Source organism: Coregonus lavaretus (assembly GCF_964263955.1).
Source record: "Coregonus lavaretus genome assembly, chromosome: 36".
Classification (NCBI taxonomy): Eukaryota; Metazoa; Chordata; class Actinopteri; order Salmoniformes; family Salmonidae; genus Coregonus; species Coregonus lavaretus.
In genome coordinates, this window is record NC_140023.1 from 24,837,751 (window position 1) to 24,857,918 (window position 20,168).

Consider the following 20,168-nt stretch of genomic DNA (forward strand, 5'->3'; position numbering starts at 1 on the left):
TAATGATTACAGCCTCAAGTCTTCTTGAGTATGACGCTACAAGCTTGGCACACCTGTATTTGGGGAGTTTCTCCCATTCTTCTCTGGAGATCCTCTCAAGCTCTATCAGGTTGGATGGGGAGCGTCACTGCACATCTATTTTCAGGTCCCTCCAGAGGTGTTCGATCGGGTTCAAGTCCGGGCTCTGGCTGGGCCACTCATGGACATTTAGAGTCTTGTCCAGAAGCCATTCCTGCGTGGTCTTGGCTATGTGCTTAGGGTCGTTGTCCTGTTGGAAGGTGAACCTTCACACCAGTCTCAGGTCCTGAGCGCTCTGGAGCATATTTTCATCAAGGATATCTCTGCACTTTGCTCCTTTCATCTTTCCCTTGATCTTGACTTGTCTCCCAGTCCCTGTCGCTGAAAAACATCCCCACAGCATGATGCTGCCACCACCATGCTTCACCGTAGAGATGGTGACAGGTTTCCTCCAGACGTGACGCTTGGCATTCAGGCCAAGGAGTTCAATCTTGGTTTCATCAGACCAGAGAATCTTGTTTCTCATGGTCTGAGAGACTTTAGGTGCCTTTTTGCAAACGCCAAGCGGGCTGTCATGTGCCTTTTACTGAGGAGTGGCTTCCGTCTGGCCACTGATTGGTGGAGTGCTGCAGAGATGGTTGTCCTTCTGGAAGGTTCTCCCATCTCCCAGAGGAACTCTGGAGCTCTGTCAGAGTGACCATTGGGTTCTTGGTCACCTCCCTGACCAAGGCCCTTCTCCCCCGATTGCTCAGTTTGGCTCTAGGAAGAGTCTTGGTGGTTCCAAAATGATTCAATTTAAGAATGATGGAGGCCACTGTGTTCTTGGGGACCTTCAATGCTTCCCCAGATCGGTTCCTCGACATAATCCTGTTTCGGATCTCTACGGACAATTCCTTCGACCTCATGGCTTGGTTTTTGCTAAACAGGTGTGAGCCTTTACCACAGGTGGACTCCAATCAAGTTGTAGAAATATCGCAAGGATGATCAATGGAAACAGGATGCATCTGAGCTCAATTTCAAATCTCATAGCAAAGAGTCGGAATACTTATGTAAATAAGGTATTTGTTTTATTTTATTTTTTACAACAAACCTGTTTTCACTGTCATTATGGGGTATTGTGTGTAGATTGAGGGCTTAAAAAAAAAATCCATTTTAGAATAAGGCTGTAACGTAACAAAATGTGGAAAAAGTCAAGGGGTCTGAATACTTTCCAAATGCACTGTAATTACGTAATTCTAGGACTTTAATTTTCCTTTCAAACTCAGTTTCTTTTTCAAGTCGTTTCCTCCTTTTCCAGCCAGAATAACCTTGAATTGTACCCTCATAAAAATGGTGGCTAGTAGTATTACAGAGAAACAACAACAACAAAAACAGAACAAAGCTGAGGGGTCACGTGCCCCTGTGCCCCCTATGGGTATGACCCCTCTGCAAACAGAGAGAACGAACTAGAGAGAGAGAGAGAGAGAGAGAGAGAGAGAGAGAGAGAGAGAGAGAGAGAGAGAGAGAGAGAGAGAGAGAGAGAGAGAGAGAGAGAGAGAGAGAGAGAGAGAGAGAGAGAGAGAGAGAGAGAGAGAGAGAGAGAGAGAGAGAGAGAGAGAGAGAGAGAGAGAGAGAGTCCTTATATAGGCCTACTACCATTGTCACTTTAGTACATCATTTGTGAATGACTCCATCTTCTCTCTCTCTCCTCCTTGCCCTTCATCCTTCCATCTTCTACAGTGAGAATCGACATTATTTCACTCCACCTTCAAAACATTTTCCTCCTCCAATACCGCTGACATTTAAGTATTTGTGTTTATTATCGAACATACACTCACACTTTCCCTCCTTTTCTCCTCCATCCCCTCACCTCTTTTCCCAATCTGTGTGTGTTTCCCAGTGTCAGGTTGAGAAAGAACAGTTCCCTAAAGAAACCGAAGCCACCTGCTGACGACGAGACCAAGAAAGGCCAGAGGCTGATCGAGAAGGAAACCATGGAGACGGGACAGGTATATTGTGGACAGTAAATTGTGGGCTGTATTGACTTAGAGCCTTGGTATGGAGGTGGAAAAAGCAAGACCACTTACTGTTTGTAGAACCCTGCAAGAACCCAGAAATCAAATGCACTAGTCTACAAACTCAATGGCAACTGGTCATTCAAGGCATGGGGCGCGCATTGTATGAGAAATCATATGCACTCAAAAGAGTCCTTCTAGTGGTAATAATAGTAATAATAACCCCAATACATCCTGTTGAAACTATAATTTGTTTAATATTAAAAGCTGAAAAGCATTCAGAGAAAAAAACATCTAACAGTAAAGATTCTCTCTTTGAAGTGTATGTAGTTAAAAGACATCCATCGTTCTCTCTTTGTTGTCTCTCTCTCAATTCATTTCAATTTGAGGTGCTTTATTGGCATGATTATTTTTCTTCTTCTGTCTCTCTCTATCTTTCTCCCTCTCTCTCCGTCTCTCTCTTTCTCTCTCTCCAGGTGAAGTTCTCGGTGTATCTCCAGTACCTACGTGCAATGGGCTGGGGCTACTCCATCATGTTCTTCCTGGTGTACTTCATCCAGAACGTGGCTTTCATTGGTCAGAACGTGTGGCTGAGTGACTGGACCAATGATGCAGAGGATTACTACAACATAACCTACCCCACCTGGAAGAGGGACACTCGGATTGGTGTATTCGGTGCGCTGGGCGTGGCTCAAGGTAAGAGGAGAAGAAGAGAAAGAGAAAAGTTGCTTCATTGTCCATGTTAAATACACCTTATGAAGTAGGTGAGCGTGAGAGAAGAATAAGACTGTATTGTCCATTTGTAGACACACACACACACCTGTTTTATTAAAATGGTCTCCTCTCCTCACAACAGGTTTATTTGTATTCATGGGCACCCTACTCCTGGCTAACGGCTCTATCAATGCGTCTCGTATCCTCCACTCCCGGCTGCTCAACAACATTCTTCGTGTTCCCATGATGTTCTTTGACACTACGCCATCCGGCAGGGTTGTCAACCGCTTTGCCAAGGTATAGGGGCTAAACCTGCAACTGTGCTGTGTTCATTAGGCACCAAATGAAGAAAAAAATACGGACTGAAACACAGAGGAACTATCTGGACTTCGGTCACAAATGTTTTCCTTTGCAAAACGTTTTAAAACGCTTTCCATTGCGTGCCCTAATGAACGTAGCTCTGGCGTATTTGAATATTCCATTACCCCTGCGTTCGCTTTATCCTTGTTGGTGATGCCATATTACTGTTTGATGATGTCACCACCTGTTTCCTGTTGTAGGACATATTCACAGTGGACGAGGCCATCCCCCAATCGTTTCGCTCCTGGATCATGTGTTTCCTGGGTGTGCTTGGAACGCTGTTTGTCATCTGCCTGGCAACGCCCATTTTCACCGCCATCATCGTCCCTCTGGCTGTGGTCTACTACTTCGTTCAGGTAGAGAGAGAGAAACAGAGAAAGGAGTGTGTGGTTGGAGGAGAGAGGGAGGGAAAGGGACTGAGCAATGATGTATATAAATCCTAGATGACTAACGGGGGGTCTGTTTTGAAGCCACTGCACAGCCATTTTTGTACTCCTCCACCATTGTAAAAAATATTTGGGAAGCTATAGAAATACATTTATTAATGTCAACATACATTTTTGCCAAGTATACAGGTATGTACAGTTGAAGTCAGAAGTTTACATACACCTTAGCCAAATACATTTAAACTGTTTTTCACAATTCCTGATATTTAATCCTAGTAAAAATTCCCTGTGTTAGGTCAGTTAGGATCACCACTTTATTTTAAGAATGTGAAATGTCAGAATAATAGTAAAGGGTGATTTATTTCAGCTTTCATTTCTTTCATCACATTCCCAATCGGTCAGCCGTTTACATACACTCAATTAGTATTTGGTAGCATTGCCTATAAAGTGTTTAACTTGGGTCAAACGTTTTGGGTAGCCTTCCACATGCTTTCTATAGGAATGAGGTCAGGGCTTTGTGATGGCCACTCCAATACATTGACTTTGTTGTCCTTAAGCCATTTTGCCACAACTTTGGAGGTATGTTTGGGGTCATTGTCCATTTGGAAGACCCATTTGCGACCAAGCTTTAACTTCCTGATTGATGTCTTGAGATGTTGCTTCAATTTATTCACATAATTGTCCTTCCTCATGATGCCATCTATTTTGTGAAGTGCACCAGTCCCTCCTGCAGCAAAGCACCCCCACAGCATGATGCTGCCACCCCCGTGCTTCACGGTTGTGATGGTGTTCTTCGGCTTGCAAGCCACCCCCCTTTTTCCTCCAAACATAACGATGGTCATTATGGCTAAACAGTTCTATTTTTGTTTCATCAGACCAGAGGACATTTCTCCAAAAAGTACGATCTTTGTCCCCATGTGCAGTTGCAAACTGTAGTCTGGCTTTTTTATGGCGGTTTTGGAGCAGTGGCTTCTTCCTTGCTGAGCAGCCTTTCAGGTTATGTCGATATAGGACTAGTTTTACTGTGGATATAGATACTTTTGTACCTGTTTCCTTCAGCATCTTCACAAGGTCCTTTGCTGTTGTTCTGGGATTGATTTGCACTTTTCGCACCAAAGTACGTTCATCTCTAGGAGACAGAACGCGTCTCCTTCCTGAGTGGTATGACGGCTGCGTGGTCCCATGGTGTTTATACTTGCGTACTATTGTTTGTACAGATGAACGTGGTACCTTCAGGCATTTGGAAATTGCTTCCAAGAATGAACCAGACTTGTGGAGGTTTACCTTTTTTTTCTGAGGTCTTGGCTGATTTCTTTTGATTTTCCCATGATGTCAAGCAAAGAGGCACTGAGTTTGAAGGTAGGCCTTGAAATACATCCACAGGTACACCTCCAATTGACTCAAATGATGTCAATTAGCCTCTCAGAAGCTTCTAAAGCCATGACATCATTTTCTGGAATTTTCCAAGCTGTTTAAAGGCACAGTCAACTTAGTGTATGTAAACTTCTGACCCACTGGAATTGTGATATAGTGAATTATAAGTGAAATAATCTGTCTGTAAACAATTGTTGGAAAAATTACTTGTGTCATACACCGACTTGCCAAAACTATAGTTTGTTAACAAGACATTTGTGGAGTGGTTGAAAAACAACACTTACCTACCAGTCCATGAGAACGGTGGCCATTTCGGCATCACTCTTCCATCTTTCAAAATTAATTCCAATGTTTATCCGGTTTCTGGATTGGTTATGATGAACAGTCTTTTTCTCGCTTCTTTTTCAATTTTGGGGTTGAGTTGATTCAGATCCAAGAACTGAGAATGATGCTTGTTGGTGTCGACATTATCAGAAAACGTTGTCCCTGCTACCAGGACAGTTTATCTGCAAACAACTTAGCTAGCTAGCTAGTTTGTTGGCTTTGTCTGCTCTGTGTTTGTTTCTGGCGGCTGTAACTTGCATGTGACTTTCACTTCCTCTCCTGCTCTGGGTACCATGGCAGCAGGGTCATTAGAGTAGGCGGGATTTAGCGCAAAGACAAACACACCTTGCCCAGAAGGCCAGCCCAAGACGGCTCAGCGCTCAACCCCCTTGTTTTCGTTCAAAGTGAAATGACAACACAAAGAAGTGGGGTGGCATGGGGGCGCCCACGACCTTCGGAATCCATAATTTAAAAAAATATATGACTATATAAAAAACTATAAATCCTTAAAAGTAGAATTTTAAGAGAGTACTAATGTTACTGTCCCCACTTCAACAAATACAGTAATTTGGGCCTTGAAAATGTTTCTTGAAATACTGTAGAATTCCATTAATTCCTATGGAGGACTGCTCCTTCTGAGTACCAATATGGAGGATGGTGGCTTCAAAGCTTCTTATTGGCCAATACAGACACTATATATACAAAAGTATGTGGACACCCCTTCAAATTAGTGGATTTGGCTATTTCAGCAACACCTGTTGCTGACAGGTGTATCAAATCGAGCATACAGCCATGCAATCTCCATAGACAAACATTGGTAGTAGAATGGCCTTACTGAAGAGCTCAGTGACTTTCAACATGGCACCGTCATAGGATGCCACCTTTCCAACAAGTCAGTTCGTCAAATGTCTGCCCTGCTAGAGATGCCCCGGTCAACTGTAAGGGCTGTTATTGTGAAGTGGAAACGTCTAGCAGCAACAACGGCTCAGCTGCGAAGTGGTGGGCCACACAAGCTCACAGAATGGGACCACCGAGTGCTGAAGCTCGTAGCGCATCAAAACCGTCTGTCTTCGGTTGCAACGCTCACTACCGAAGGAGCTTCATGAAATGGGTTTCTATGGTCGAGCAGCCGCACACAAGCCTAAGATCACCATGTGCAATGCCAAGCTTCGGCTGGAGTGGTGTGAAGCTTGCTGCCATTGGACTCTGGAGCAATGAAGATGCATTCTCTGGAGTGATGAATCACGCTTCACCATTTGGCAGTCCAGCGGACAAATCAGGGTTTGGCGGATGCCAGGAGAACGCTACCTGCCCCAATGCATAGTGCAACCTTAAAGTTTGGTGGAGGAGGAATAATGGTCTGGGGCTGTTTTTCATGGTTCGGGCTAGGCCCCTTAGTCCCAGTAAAGGGAAATCTTAACGCTACAGCATACAATGACATTCTAGACGATTCTGTGCTTCCAACTTTGTGGCAACAGTTTGGGGAAGGCCCTTTCCTGTTTCAGCATGACAGTGCCCCCGTGTACAAAGCGTGGTCCATACAGAAATGGTTTGAATGGAAGCAAGTCCCCGCAGCAATGTTCCAACATCTAGTGGAAAGCCTTCCCAGAAGAGTGGAGGCTGTTATAGCTGCAAAGGGGGGACCAACTCCATATTAATGCCCATGATTTTAGAATGAGATGTTCGACGAGCAGGTGTCCACATACCTTTTGGTCATGTAGTGTAGCACCAGCAATCTAGGGTATACAGTACTTTTTATTTATTTTATTTTTTAACATTTTTACATACATGCTTTACCAACTGAGCTACAGGAGGCCTACATCATTGGGACTGAAAGGAATGGGGGAGAGAGACGGAGGGAGAGGGTGGAAAAGAGCGAGAGAGGGAGAGAGTGGGGGCAGATAAAGATGGTCCTGTCGCTGACCACGTTTACATGCGTACAGTATTCCGGATAATAGCTCATATCCCGGTTAAGATCTTATTCAGGATAAGATGTTTATATGCACCTTTGATACCCGCTTACGAGTTTCCATATATCCACGAATAAACAGAATATTCCTAATTTGCCCAGGGACGGCGTAACGATTTTTTTGACATGGAGTTTTTAAGTCTCATTTAGATATAGTATTTGTCTGCTTATAATAAGCTATTTGTTAGTAATCTTGTCTATAATTAGATACATGCAGCTTCTCTTCTGTCATTACTTGATGCTCTAGAATACTAATTATACAATGGGTGGTTTGGAATTCCCATTATTAAAGCCTCTCCTGCCCATGATACAGTATATGAGACAACATACACATGGCCACGTGCATATGAAGTGGCATCGTTTACGTCGTTAGCTAGCAACGCACTGCCACTACTACTTTTACAACTACTAGCATTAGCACCTGTAAGTCGTCATGGATGATTTTAAAGTTACTTTTGATTTTGTTTTATCCACTAACGTTTGAAGAATGGTGCCAACAAGAAGAGGAGGAGGATATGAAAGAAATAAAACACGAAGAAGAGCAAGTGGACCATCAACCTGAGCCTAGTGTTAACGTTAGACATGCAGAAATCAGTAACGTTAGCGCTGCTATAGACGACATAGAAAAGGAGAGAAATGAAAGAAGCTACCTAGCGGAATTTCTATGCCACCTACTGAATACGGTGTGGTTTGATTTGCAGTTGCACTTTGGCCGAAGAGGCAATGAAGGAAATCGCAAACTGAAGCCTCGCAAACTGAAGCCAGACTCATTCGTAATTAAAAGAAGACAAAAATGGTTTGAGATATGGAACTGAGTTTCAATGAAGAAACAAAAATGCAATGGAAAGAGACAGAGAGAATCGTCCTGGCTACATGTATGAGAACCTAGGCAATGAGCTCTGCCCCGTGGAAATGTGCAATTCAGTATCATAAATTAATAGCTGTCGATGCTGTGACCATCTGAAAAAAAATGTCATTGTGGTTTCTATTCTGATCTGTGTCAATGTCTTTGCTACAATGTTTCAGCACTGTTTTCAGATCCACGGACAGCGCCCTTAATGTTTCAATCTGCCATTCAATTTTCCTATGCGTAGACCAGACGTGCGCTGTTTTCAGAATCATGGACAGCGTCTCTAGAAACCAAGGTTCTGGAACTATCAACCAGCGCTTGGGTAGTTTTGCTTTACATGGCAGTCAATACGAATAGAACTAACGACCAGAGAATGCCTAAAATGTCACTTGACAACCAGTGTTAGTGAATGTAGCATCACTTTTTGTTGAAAAATGTATGGTTTGGGAAATAATCTTGATTTTTAATGGTAACCCATTGTATTAAAGCAATAATACACTCGAGTCCATGTGTTATGACATTTTTATCATGGCTGTGGTGGTCTATGCCACTCGGCATCGCATCCTGGCTATGACCACGTCACAGCCATGATAAAAATGTCATAACACATGGCCTCGAGTGTATTATTGCTTAAATAAAGCCTTGCTCACCAGAATAATGTCATAAATGATAGAATGAATGCATCATCAACCATCTAGTTGACATCGGTAAACCAGCGAGATTTCTGTGTATAATTTCCAAATTACATCAGTTTGTTGACCGGTTTTAAGGAAATGAACAGCTGTGAAAACTATCCAACATGTTTTTGATAGTATTTCAGTTAGTCTTGGATGCATATTTTATGTGGTTGAAGGTTAAATACTGTCAACTTTTAGTCTAAATAACACGTGGGCATTCATTCACATTTTCTCAAGATGAAATAAATAATATTTCTCCACTCCTGTTCCCGAGACAGAATTAACATTTGGTCTATAATTTTACTCCAAGAAACACTTAATTCTGCAGGAGTACTATAATAGGCTACATGTGAGGCCTACAGTCAGTGTCCAGACTTCAGTTACTATTCCAACTATTACTGTTCCCACCTGAACTTCAAAGGTGATACTATGCAAAACTGAGTCTGCGCAGACCCCCAAAAAACGACAGTAAACGGGATAAGATGTTTACATGCATATCCCAGGCATCTTATTTGGGTTTCTCAAAACCGGGATAGGAGCTTATTCGGGTTATTGTAAACAGGATATGATGTTTATATGCGTCAATTCAAAAACAGAATACTTGAGTATCCCGAATAATAACAGGATATTGGTGTGCATGTAAACGTGGTCAGTGCCACATCAGTATATGATTTGTGAATAATTTATTCTCTCTCTCCTTCACTCCATTCCTCCATCTTCTCTCTCTCCCCTCAGCGTTTCTATGTGGCGACCTCACGGCAGCTGCGTCGTCTGGACTCGGTGTCTCGGTCTCCCATCTACTCTCACTTCGGAGAGACAGTGTCTGGTCTGTCGGTCATCCGGGCCTATGGACACCAGGAACGCTTCCTCAAACACAACGAGAAAGTCATTGATGAAAACCTCAAGTCGGTCTACCCGTGGATAGTCTCCAACAGGTCAGGAACACACTCAGTTTTCTTCATATCAAAACAGCACTCCATAATGTGCAGTTCCTTTCTGTCTGAAATGTTACGGTGTATCTGTGATGTCTAATGTTTGACTAAATGTCTGTCAGTCTTGTCAGTCTTGTCTCTCTGTCTCACATGAAGTTGCTGAGGGGAGGATGGCTCATAATAATGGCTGGAAGGGAGTGAATGGAATGGTTTCAACCACATGGAAACTATGTGTTTGACGTGTTCGATACCATTCAATTTATTCCGTTCCAGCCATTACTATTTGTATTTGTATTTATTATGGATCCCCATTAGCTGCTGCCAAGGCAGCTGGGGTCCAGCAAAATTAAGGCAGTTATACCATTTTAAAAACATTACAATATATTCACAACAGATTTCACAACACATTAAGTGTGTGCCCTCAGGCCCTTATTATATCTCCACATATCTATAACACAACATCAATGTGTACGTGTGTGTATAGTGCGTATGTTGTCGTGTGGTTGTATGCATGTGTCTGTGCCTATGTTTGTGTTGCTTCACAGTCCCCACTGTTCCATAAGGTGTATTTGTATCATTTTTTAAAATCAAATTTTACTGCTTGCATGAGTTCCATGTAGTCGTGGCTCTATGTAGTACTGTGCGCCTCCCATAGTCTGTTCTGGATTTGGGGACTGTGAAGAGACCTCTGGTGGCATGTCTTGTGGGGTATGCATGGGTGTCTGAGCTGTGTGCCAGTAGTTCAAACAGACAGCTCGTGCATTCAACATGTCAATACCTCTCACAAATACAAGTAGTGATGAAGTCAATCTCTCCTCCACTTTGCGCCAGGAGAGATTGACATGCATATTATTAATGTTAGCTCTCTGTGTACATCTAAGGGCCAGCCGTGCTGCCCTGTTCTGAGCCAATTGCAATTTCCTAAGTCCCTCTTTGTGGTACCTGACCACACGACTGAACAGTAGTCCAGGTGCGACAAAACTAGGGTCTGTAGGACCTGCCTTGATAGTGTTGTTAAGAAGGCAGAGCAGCGCTTTATTGTAGACAGACTTCTCCCCATCTTAGCTACTGTTATATCAATATGTTTTGACCATGACAGTTTACAATCCAGGGTTACTTCAAGCAGTTTAGTCACCTCAACTTGCTCAATTTCTACATTATTCATTACAATATTTAGTTGAGATTTAGGGTTTAGTGAATGATTTGTACCAAATACAATGCTTTTAGTTTTTGAAATATCTAGGACTAACTTATTCTTTGCCACACATTCTGAAACTAACTGCAGCTCTTTCTTAAGTGTTGTAGTCATTTGAGTCGCTGTAGTAGCTGACGTGTATAGTGTTGAGTCATCCGCATACATAGACACACTGGCTTTACTCAAAGCCAGTGACATGTCGTTAGTGAAGATTGAGCCCATCCTCCCCAATTAAGGTGCCTGCAGCCGTCTGTGGTCTGTCTTGTTTGTCTGCCTGCATCGTCTGTCTGTCTGTCCATCTGTCTGTAATGCCTGTCTTTCTGTCCTGCAGGTGGCTGGCCATCCGTCTAGAGTTCCTTGGTAACCTGGTAGTGTTTTTCTCAGCTCTGCTTGCTGTCATCTCCCGGGACTCTCTGGAAAGTGGCCTGGTCGGCCTTTCCATCTCCTATGCCCTCAACGTGAGTACACCACAGGCACGCACACACACATGCACGCACACACACACACACACAAACAGTATTCTTCTGTGTTGTGCCTACTGAATATGACCTTGGGGAACCGATTATTTATCTCTCAATTCACTGTACTATACCAGAGAGAGAAGTGTTTTGTTGAGGATGGTTAATCTGTGCTTTCAATGGTCAAATCTCAGTAAAATGAAGGAAGGACTGTATGAGGTGTTTCAAAGGACTAACTGGTTTAGGATTTGAGCTGCCACCATGGTATCGGTCAGAATGCAGAATGAGGAGATAAGGGATCCAGGTTTAGAGTTGAACACGAACACAGAGGCACATGGGGGAGGGTTTGGAATGTAGGTTTGGTAGGGCTTGTAGGGCCGGTAGTGTGGTAGGTAGGAAGGTTGGATGAGATACAAAAAGGGAAACATTAGGAACATAAACATAAATGGTGAATGACAAGGTGGTGCCAGGTGACTATGGGGAAAATATGGGCTTAACATGTACTGTATATTCTGCTTATATAGGGAACTGAGAGGGGTGACAGAAGAGAAGAGGTGATTAGGGAGTAGGAAACAGGTGTGGAGGCAAGGGGTGTGGCCTGGGGTAATTGGGAGCAATTAGATGTCCTGTTACAGTGCCATGACCCTTCACAACACTCTGGCTGCATTTACACAGGCAGCCCAATTCTGATCTTTTGCCAAATTATAAAAAATAGATCAGAATTGGGCTGCCTGTGTAAACGCAGCCAATGTGACTTTTGTGCATCTAGACCTGTCTTTTCCATGCACTCATCAAATTCTGATAGCAGAAGTCACATACAGTATACTGTAAATGTCAAGAGTAGATGCTCTCAAATTGAAGTGCCATTGTATTAACATCTAACCAACCTGAACTCTGATTCAGTTCTGTTAAACTGAAGCCCCCATGGTCAAAACCCTCTGCACAGTACTTGAATGGTTATACATACTGAATATAATATTATTATTGTTATTATTATTACTTTACTTTGTATGCACTTTGATCTTTTGATGAAAAATACTTTACAAATGTAATTAATTAATTATAATTATAATAATTAATTATTATTATTATTTTTATTATTATTATTATTAATATTATTATTATGTAAGGAGATGAATCAGGGTTAAGGCCTGGGTTACTGTTGAGTACTCCCTGACAAATATGTATTTGTAAAAAGCACTTAATGGATTTTATGAATGATGGAATGATAATAAGGTGATGATGACTTGGTGGTAGTGACCCCTGACCCCTAACCTCTGACATGTAGGTGACTCAGACCCTGAACTGGCTGGTGAGGATGACATCAGAACTGGAGACCAACATCGTAGCTGTGGAGAGAGTCAGCGAGTACACGGAGATAGAGAATGAGGTCTGTGTGTGTTCAATGAGAATGACAGATATACAGTATAACTCACATTTCTATGTGAATCTGGTCGGTTCGCCCAAAAAAGTTACATATTGCAGCTTTAAGAAAAGGGTTCTTTCCTCTTTTAGGGATAGTTAAAACTTAGGGGCAGCAGCTCATTCTAATATTTTGGGGCATGGTTTGCTCACAGCTCTTTTTGTGCAACCAAGAGTGAGAGTGTCAGTTGATTTAATCTGTTGTGTTATGCCATTAAATGTTGAACATGACTACAGCCAGTGATGGTGTCTTGTTAAAGTGTCTCGTAAGGCCTTGTGTAAGTTAAGAAAAAGTTAAATATATTGACTAAATCAGTGGTTCTTAAACCTCTCCTCGGGGACCCCCAACCGTTCCATCTATTCCAGAGCTAGCACACCTGATTAAACTTGTCAACTAACACAATAATAACACCTATGGAATTTTTATTCAACACAAAATAAAATATGGCTAACAACAGTAAAGAGCCCTGTATAGTTTTTCAAAAGGTTATTTGTAGAACCTTTTAGATTTGTTCTTTAAAGAACAAAAAAGGGTTGTACGGTAGCTGAAACTTTTTTAACCTCTTAAGGATCGGACCCTTTTTTTAAATGTTTGCCTAAAATGACATACCCAAATCTAACTGCCTGTAGCTCAGGACCTGAAGCAAGGATATGCATATTCTTGATACCATTTGAAAGGAAACACTTTGAAGTTTGTGTAAATGTGAAATTAATATAGGAGAATAACACATTAGATCTGGTAAAAGATGATACAAACAAAAAAAACAAAAAAGACAAAGGCCACAATATAATATTGCAGTTTAGGCACAATTTAGATGTTTGCCACTAGACGGCAGCAGTGTGTGTGCAAAGTTTCAGATTGATCCAGAGAAGCGTTGCAATACTGGACTAAGTCTGCTCCAAATGTGCCGAATTGGTCAATTGATACATTTTCAAGTACATAGCTATAGAAAACATACAAAAATGATATGGTAATACAAAATGTAAGTTTACACACTCCCAGGAATGTCATACGTGATGGATCATTAGCTTATACACTAACTTTCACACATCTAGATGGCCGGGCGGGGTGGGTGTGACGCCAGAGTCAGCAGGGGTTCAAACTGTGAAACCCAAATCCTACATTTGAGTATAAAAATTGATTTTATCAAACAAAACTATGCTACATTTTATCTCTGGGACCCTTAGGATGACAAATCAGAGCAAGATTACTGAATTATAAGTACATTATTTACCCTCAGAGGTGAATGTATCAAATCAGTTGCAGAGATACGTTTTTTGTTGTTGTGCATTCTTCTCAAACAATAGCATGGTATTTTTTCACTGTAATAGCTACTGTAAATTGGACACTGCAGTTAGATTAACAAGAATTCAAGCTTTCTGCCAATATAAGACATGTCTATCTCCTGGAAAGTTTGCTGTTACTTACAACCAGTGGCGGCTCCTGAAAAAATTCTCAGGGGGGGCAATTTTTCTGATGATTTAGGTGACCTACACACATTTTAAAAAAGATATGTCCAGCAACAACATGAAGACAGGGGCAGCATATAAGTCAATACCAGAAGCATTTATTGACTGATCTCAAAAGTGTTGGCTTACAAAAGCAAAATAAGTTATCACAGTAAAAATAATCAAGGGTGTTCTTTCACATTCCTCAACACTGCATAAACAATATGCATTTCCATAAAACACCTCATCTAATTGTGCCACAAAGTTGACAAGTCCAAGAAAAATACCAGGGTTGGTGGAGCCCTCAGTTTCATCTTTGCCTCGCAAAGCTAACTCAAACACTCCGCAAAACTTCACACACTGGATTAGCCGGCTGAGGATGTGGCGGTTCTTGCTAACCTCATCGTTGTGGCGGCGGACAGCTAGCCTGTATCCCTCATCCAGTTGAGTGGCAATGTTCACTCTCCCCAAAGCAGACAATCTCAAACAGCTATCCATGTGGGTCTTTGACAGCTCATGTTTCTTAATCTTTTCTGAAAGATGGTGCATGTCCGTTACACCAGTCGCTGTCCAAGCGGTGCTGTCTGCCGTGCCGGCTTCAGGGTGAAAGAGTAAGCAGGGGTAGCAGAAGACTGCATTAGCTACATCGCAGCCTGCTAACCAGGTTTTTCATTCGTACCAATTTTTGGAAAATCCTCGGGTGTAGGACTTTCCCCCTTTAGTAGAAACCTGTTGAATTATTAAATTTGGTCTGGGAGGTCCTAATTGTTTCGTTGCCAATTTATCTTGATTTGTTCGCCGACAAAAAGGAACTTCTTTCAAAGAGACAATCGAGTTGCACTGAACGCTAGCCATCTTGACAGTAGTACGTGAATTGATTGACGCTGCTACCCGCTCTTTTCTTAGTTACGTTCATGGTTATGTTACGTATGACGAAAGCGCGTAAGTGCAAGCCCTCCCGGAACCCATAGAGATTGTATTGAAAGCTCTGATATTTGAAAAAAAAAAGATTTTACATGAGAGTCTATGAGAGACTTCTGGGGCGATTTTTTACCTGACTGAAATCGCCCCAAAAGGGGCGGGGCCATTTGAAGCACGACTTTAGCCTGATTTGACATTTAGTGGCAGATCAGACGTCTAGATTAGAACACTGATAACTACTGTTGCCGTGATATAATTGATTAGAAAAAAAATCCCTTCCTTTTCCCGTTTGGCAGTGCGTCGCCCATATCGCCCTAATGAACACACCGCCCCTGCTTACAACAGTCATGCTAATCACATTAGCCCACGTTAGCTCAACCGTCCCGTATACGGGACACCGATCCCGTGGAGGTTAATGGTTCTTTATAGAACTTGAAGAAAGGGTTCCTTATAGCACCATAAAGGTTCCATTTAGAACCATATGAGCATGATTTTAAAATAACCTTTCCAAAAGGGTTATATATAACACCAAAAAGGTTCCCCTATCATTACAAGCCAAATAAGCCTTATTTATATAGAAAACATTTTAGGTGTAATATTTACATTTTAGTCATTTAGCAGACGCTCTTATCCAGAGCGACTTACATGAGCAATTAGGGTTAAGTGTCTTGCTTAAGGGCACATCAACAGATTTTTCACCCAGGGGTAATATGTGTAATATATTCTCTCTTCTGTATCTCAACTCTTCAGAACAAAGTTTTAATTTATTCTATGACAAAACAAGCCATGAACTCTAGTTCTTGTCAACACGGCATCCTAGCAACAGAACTAGTGGTGTAAATAATAAAAATGAATAAAATAAATCTATAGTAAGTCATTCTGCACATCCATGACGGACTGATGGGTTTAAACCAGTGCTTAATTTGTAAATTGGGAGGCTATAGAACACAATGTCAAAAATAGTAAAAATAAAGAAAAATCATTGAATGAGTAGGTGTGTCCAAACTTTTGAATGGTACTGTATATACATTACCGGTCAAAAGTTTTAGAACACCTACTCATTCAAGGGTTTTTCTTTATTTGTACAATTTCTACATTGTAGAATAATAATGAAGACATCAAAAATATGAAATAACACATATGGAATCATGTAGTAACCAAAAAAGTGTTAAACAAATCAAAATATATTTTATATTTGAAATTCTTCAAATAGCCACACTTTGCCTTGATGACAGCTTTGCACACTCTTGGCATTCTCTCAACCAGCTTCACCTGGAATGCTTTTCCAACAGTCTTGAAGGAGTTCCCACATATGCTGATCACTTGTTGGCTGCATTTCCTTCACTCTGCGGTCCAACTCGTCCCAAACCATCTCAATTTGGTTGAGGTCAGGGAATTGTGGAGGCCAGGTCATCTGATGCAGCACTCCATCACTCTCCTTCTTGGTAAAATAGCCCTTACACAGCCTGGAGGTGTGTTGGGTCATTGTCCTGTTGAAAAATAAATGATAGTCCCACTAAGCCCAAACCAGATGGGATGGCGTATCGCTGCAGAATGCTGTGGTAGCCATACTGGTTAAGTGTGCCTTGAATTCTAAATAAATCACAGACAGTGTCACCAGCAAAGCACCCCCACACCATCACACCTCCTCCTCCATGCTTCACAGTGGGAAACACACATGCGGAGATCATCCATTCACCTACTCTGCGTCTCACCAAGACATGGCGGTTGGAACCGAAAATCGCAAATGTAATCAAAGGACAGATTTCAACCAGTCTAATATCCATTGCTTGTGTTTCTTGGCCCAAGCAAGTCTCTTCTTATTATTGATGTCCTTTAGTAGTGGTTTCTTTGCAGCAATTCGACCACGAAGGCCTGATTCATGCAGTCTCCTCTGAACAGTTGATGTTGAGATATGTCTGTTACTTGAACATTGTGAAGCATTTATTTGGGCTGCAATCTGTTAACTCTAATGAACTTATCCTCTGCAGCATAGGTAACTCTGTGTCTTCCATTCCTGTGGTGGTCGTCATGAGAGCCAGTTTCATCATAGCGCTTGATGTTTTTTGCGACTGCACTTTGATTTTTATTTAAGAAATCTGTTCCCAAGTATTCCCACGCATAATAGAGAGACACGTGATCGTATACAAATGTAAGCAAGGTTTGAAATGATTATGTTTTAGTCATACATGTGCATCTGGTGGATATATGGCGTTAATCCTGCTGTAGAATTCATTGCGGCCAGCAGGTCAAACGAACAACTAAAATGAACGACTCACTCTGAAAAACAAATCATGACTGGAGTCAGTAAAAATAGTTGTTCAAAAAGAACAAATAGTTTGCGAACTGCACATCACTTCTGGCTTTCGGCCCATCGCTTCAGACACACTGTTTTAGAACACACGTGTGCTGATCATTTCCGTGTGACAGCTTTCTAAAGCTAGTTTTGGTAAAGGTGTGTGTGCTAAGCGTGTGTGTTTTGTTTGGTGGAGTTGTATATAAAACTTGTATGTGTGTTTGAACAGGCAGACTGGGTGTCAGAGAAGCGACCGCTAGAGAAATGGCCTGAGGCTGGGAGGCTGAGGTTCGAAAACTTCAAGGTCCGCTACCGACCTGAACTGGACTTGGTGCTGCACGGGATCACCTGCAACATCGACAGCACAGAGAAGGTGGGTGAGAGAGACAGAGAGACCAGGGCCAGACACTACACATACAGTGGGGTCCGAAATTATTTACACCCTTGATATAGTTGAGCAATAATGACTGTATAAAATTAATAACTCAAATACTGAGCTATATTGTATGCAACAGTCATGCTAATCACATTAGCACACTGTCAAGGGGTGCTGAAGGTGGGTGTGGTGCATGAATCAAGCGCAGGACGCAGAAGCTCAGTCCAAAAAACTTTAGTGCAATATTCACATAGAAAATAAGCACAATAAGCCCGAAGGCGAAATAACGGCGCACACAGGCGTCAAACAAACGGCGCACTAACATGTGCGAAAAACCTCTCCAAAACACTGGAGGGAAGTACGTAGCTCCAACACAAAACAGAAGAGCAATCACACACAAAGACAAACACACACAACGAGAACTAAATAGGACACTAACGAGGACTAACAAGACACAGGTGTACAACATCAAGACAAAACCAAACGAACATGAAACATAGATCGGTGGCAGCTAGTACTCCGGGGACGACGACCGCCGAAGCCTGCCCAAACCAGGAGGAGGAGCAGCCTCGGCCGAAACCGTGACAGTACCCCCCCCTTGACGCGCGGCTCCAGCCGTGCGCCGACCCCGGCCTCGGGGACGACCAGGAGGACACGGAGCAGGGCGCGCGGGATGGTCCCGGTGGAACTCCGACAGGAGAGATGGGTCTAGGATGTCCCTCCGCGGCACCCAGCACCGCTCCTCTGGGCCGTACCCCTCCCACTCCACGAGATACTGGAGACCCCCCATCCGGCGTCTTGAGTCCAAGATGGACCGAACGGTGTACACCGGAGCCCCCTCGATGTCCAGTGGGGGCGGAGGAGTCTCCCCTATCTCATTGTCCTGGAGTGGACCAGCTACCACCGGCCTGAGAAGAGACACATGGAACGAGGGGTTAATATTCTTATACTCAACAGGTAGATGTAACCTATAACACACCTCGTTCAATCTTCTCAGGACTTTAAAGGGCCCCACAAACCGCCGACCCAGCTTCCGGCAGGGCAGGCGGAGGGGTAGGTTTCTGGTAGAGAGCCAGACTCGATCTCCGGGTGCGTACACCGGCCCCTCACTGCGGTGGAGATCGGCGCTCGCCTTGTGACGAAGGACGGCCCGCTGCAGGTGGACATGGGCAGCGTTCCACGTCTCTTCCGAGCGCCTCATCCAATCATCCACCGCAGGGGCCTCGATCTGGCTCTGCTGCCAAGGTGCCAGAACCGGCTGGTAACCTAACACACATTGGAAGGGGGTTAGGTTGGTAGAGGAGTGGCGGAGAGAGTTCTGGGCCATCTCGGCCCAGGGAATGTACCGTGCCCACTCCTCCGGCCGGCCCTGGCAATACGACCTCAGAAACCTACCCACATCCTGGTTGACACGTTCTACCAGCCCGTTACTCTCCGGGTGGTACCCTGAGGTAAGGCTAACCGAGACCCCCAACCGCTCCATGAACGCTCTCCAAACACGGGAGGTAAACTGGGGGCCTCGATCAGACACTATATCCTCGGGTACCCCGTAATGCCGGAAGACGTGGGTAAATAGGGCCTCAGCGGTCTGTAGGGCAGTAGGAAGACCCGACTTAGGGAGAAGACGACAGGCCTTAGAGAACCGGTCCACAACGACCAGGATGGTGGTATTCCCCTGAGAGAGGGGAAGGTCTGTCACAAAATCCAACGAGAGGTGGGACCATGGTCGTTGTGGAACGGGCAGGGGTTGTAACTTACCCCTGGGCAGATGTCGTGGCGCCTTACACTGGGCGCACACCGAGCAGGAGGAGACATAAACCCTCACATCCCTAGCCAAAGTGGGCCACCAGTATTTAGTGCTAAGGCAATGCACTGTCCGGCCAATACCCGGATGTCCAGAGGAGGGTGACGTGTGAGCCCAGTAAATGAGTCGATCCCGAATCTCGAGCGGAACGTACTTCCGACCCTCAGGACACTGTGGAGGGCTGGGGTCGGTACGCAACGCTCGCTCGATCTCGGCATCGACCTCCCACACCACCGGTGCCACAAGGCAAGACTCCGGTAGTATGGGAGTAGGCTCAACGGACCTCTCCTCCGTGTCATACCGCCGGGACAGCGCATCTGCCTTACCATTCTGGGACCCAGGGATGTACGTGATTTTAAATACGAACCTGGTGAGAAACATACTCCATCGAGCCTGGCGAGGGTTCAGTCTCCTCGCTGCACGGATGTACTCCAGGTTCCGATGGTCAGTCAAAATGAGGAAAGGGTGTTGAGCCCCCTCAACCCAATGCCTCCACACCTTAAGGGCTTGAACCACAGCTAACAGCTCCCTGTCCCCAACGTCATAGTTACGCTCCGCCGGGCTGAGCTTTTTTGAGTAAAAAGCACAGGGGCGGAGTTTAGGTGGCGTGCCGGACCGTTGAGAGAGAATGGCCCCTATACCAGCCTCA

General features: G+C 43.7%; 1 protein-coding gene across 2 annotated transcripts in view; it reads left to right on the top strand.

Moving 5' to 3' along the window:
• The window catches only part of abcc2 (ATP binding cassette subfamily C member 2), an 81,394-nt gene that overhangs the window by 39,970 nt on the left and 21,256 nt on the right, over positions 1 to 20,168 (top strand). For both annotated transcript variants that reach the window (XM_084153715.1, XM_084153714.1), the window contains 8 exons: positions 1,898 to 2,006; positions 2,489 to 2,708; positions 2,869 to 3,023; positions 3,287 to 3,442; positions 9,402 to 9,601; positions 11,125 to 11,251; positions 12,540 to 12,641; positions 17,569 to 17,712. In XM_084153715.1, the coding sequence (XP_084009841.1) occupies positions 1,898 to 2,006; positions 2,489 to 2,708; positions 2,869 to 3,023; positions 3,287 to 3,442; positions 9,402 to 9,601; positions 11,125 to 11,251; positions 12,540 to 12,641; positions 17,569 to 17,712 (1,213 nt within the window). The remainder of the gene's footprint in view (positions 1 to 1,897; positions 2,007 to 2,488; positions 2,709 to 2,868; positions 3,024 to 3,286; positions 3,443 to 9,401; positions 9,602 to 11,124; positions 11,252 to 12,539; positions 12,642 to 17,568; positions 17,713 to 20,168) is intronic.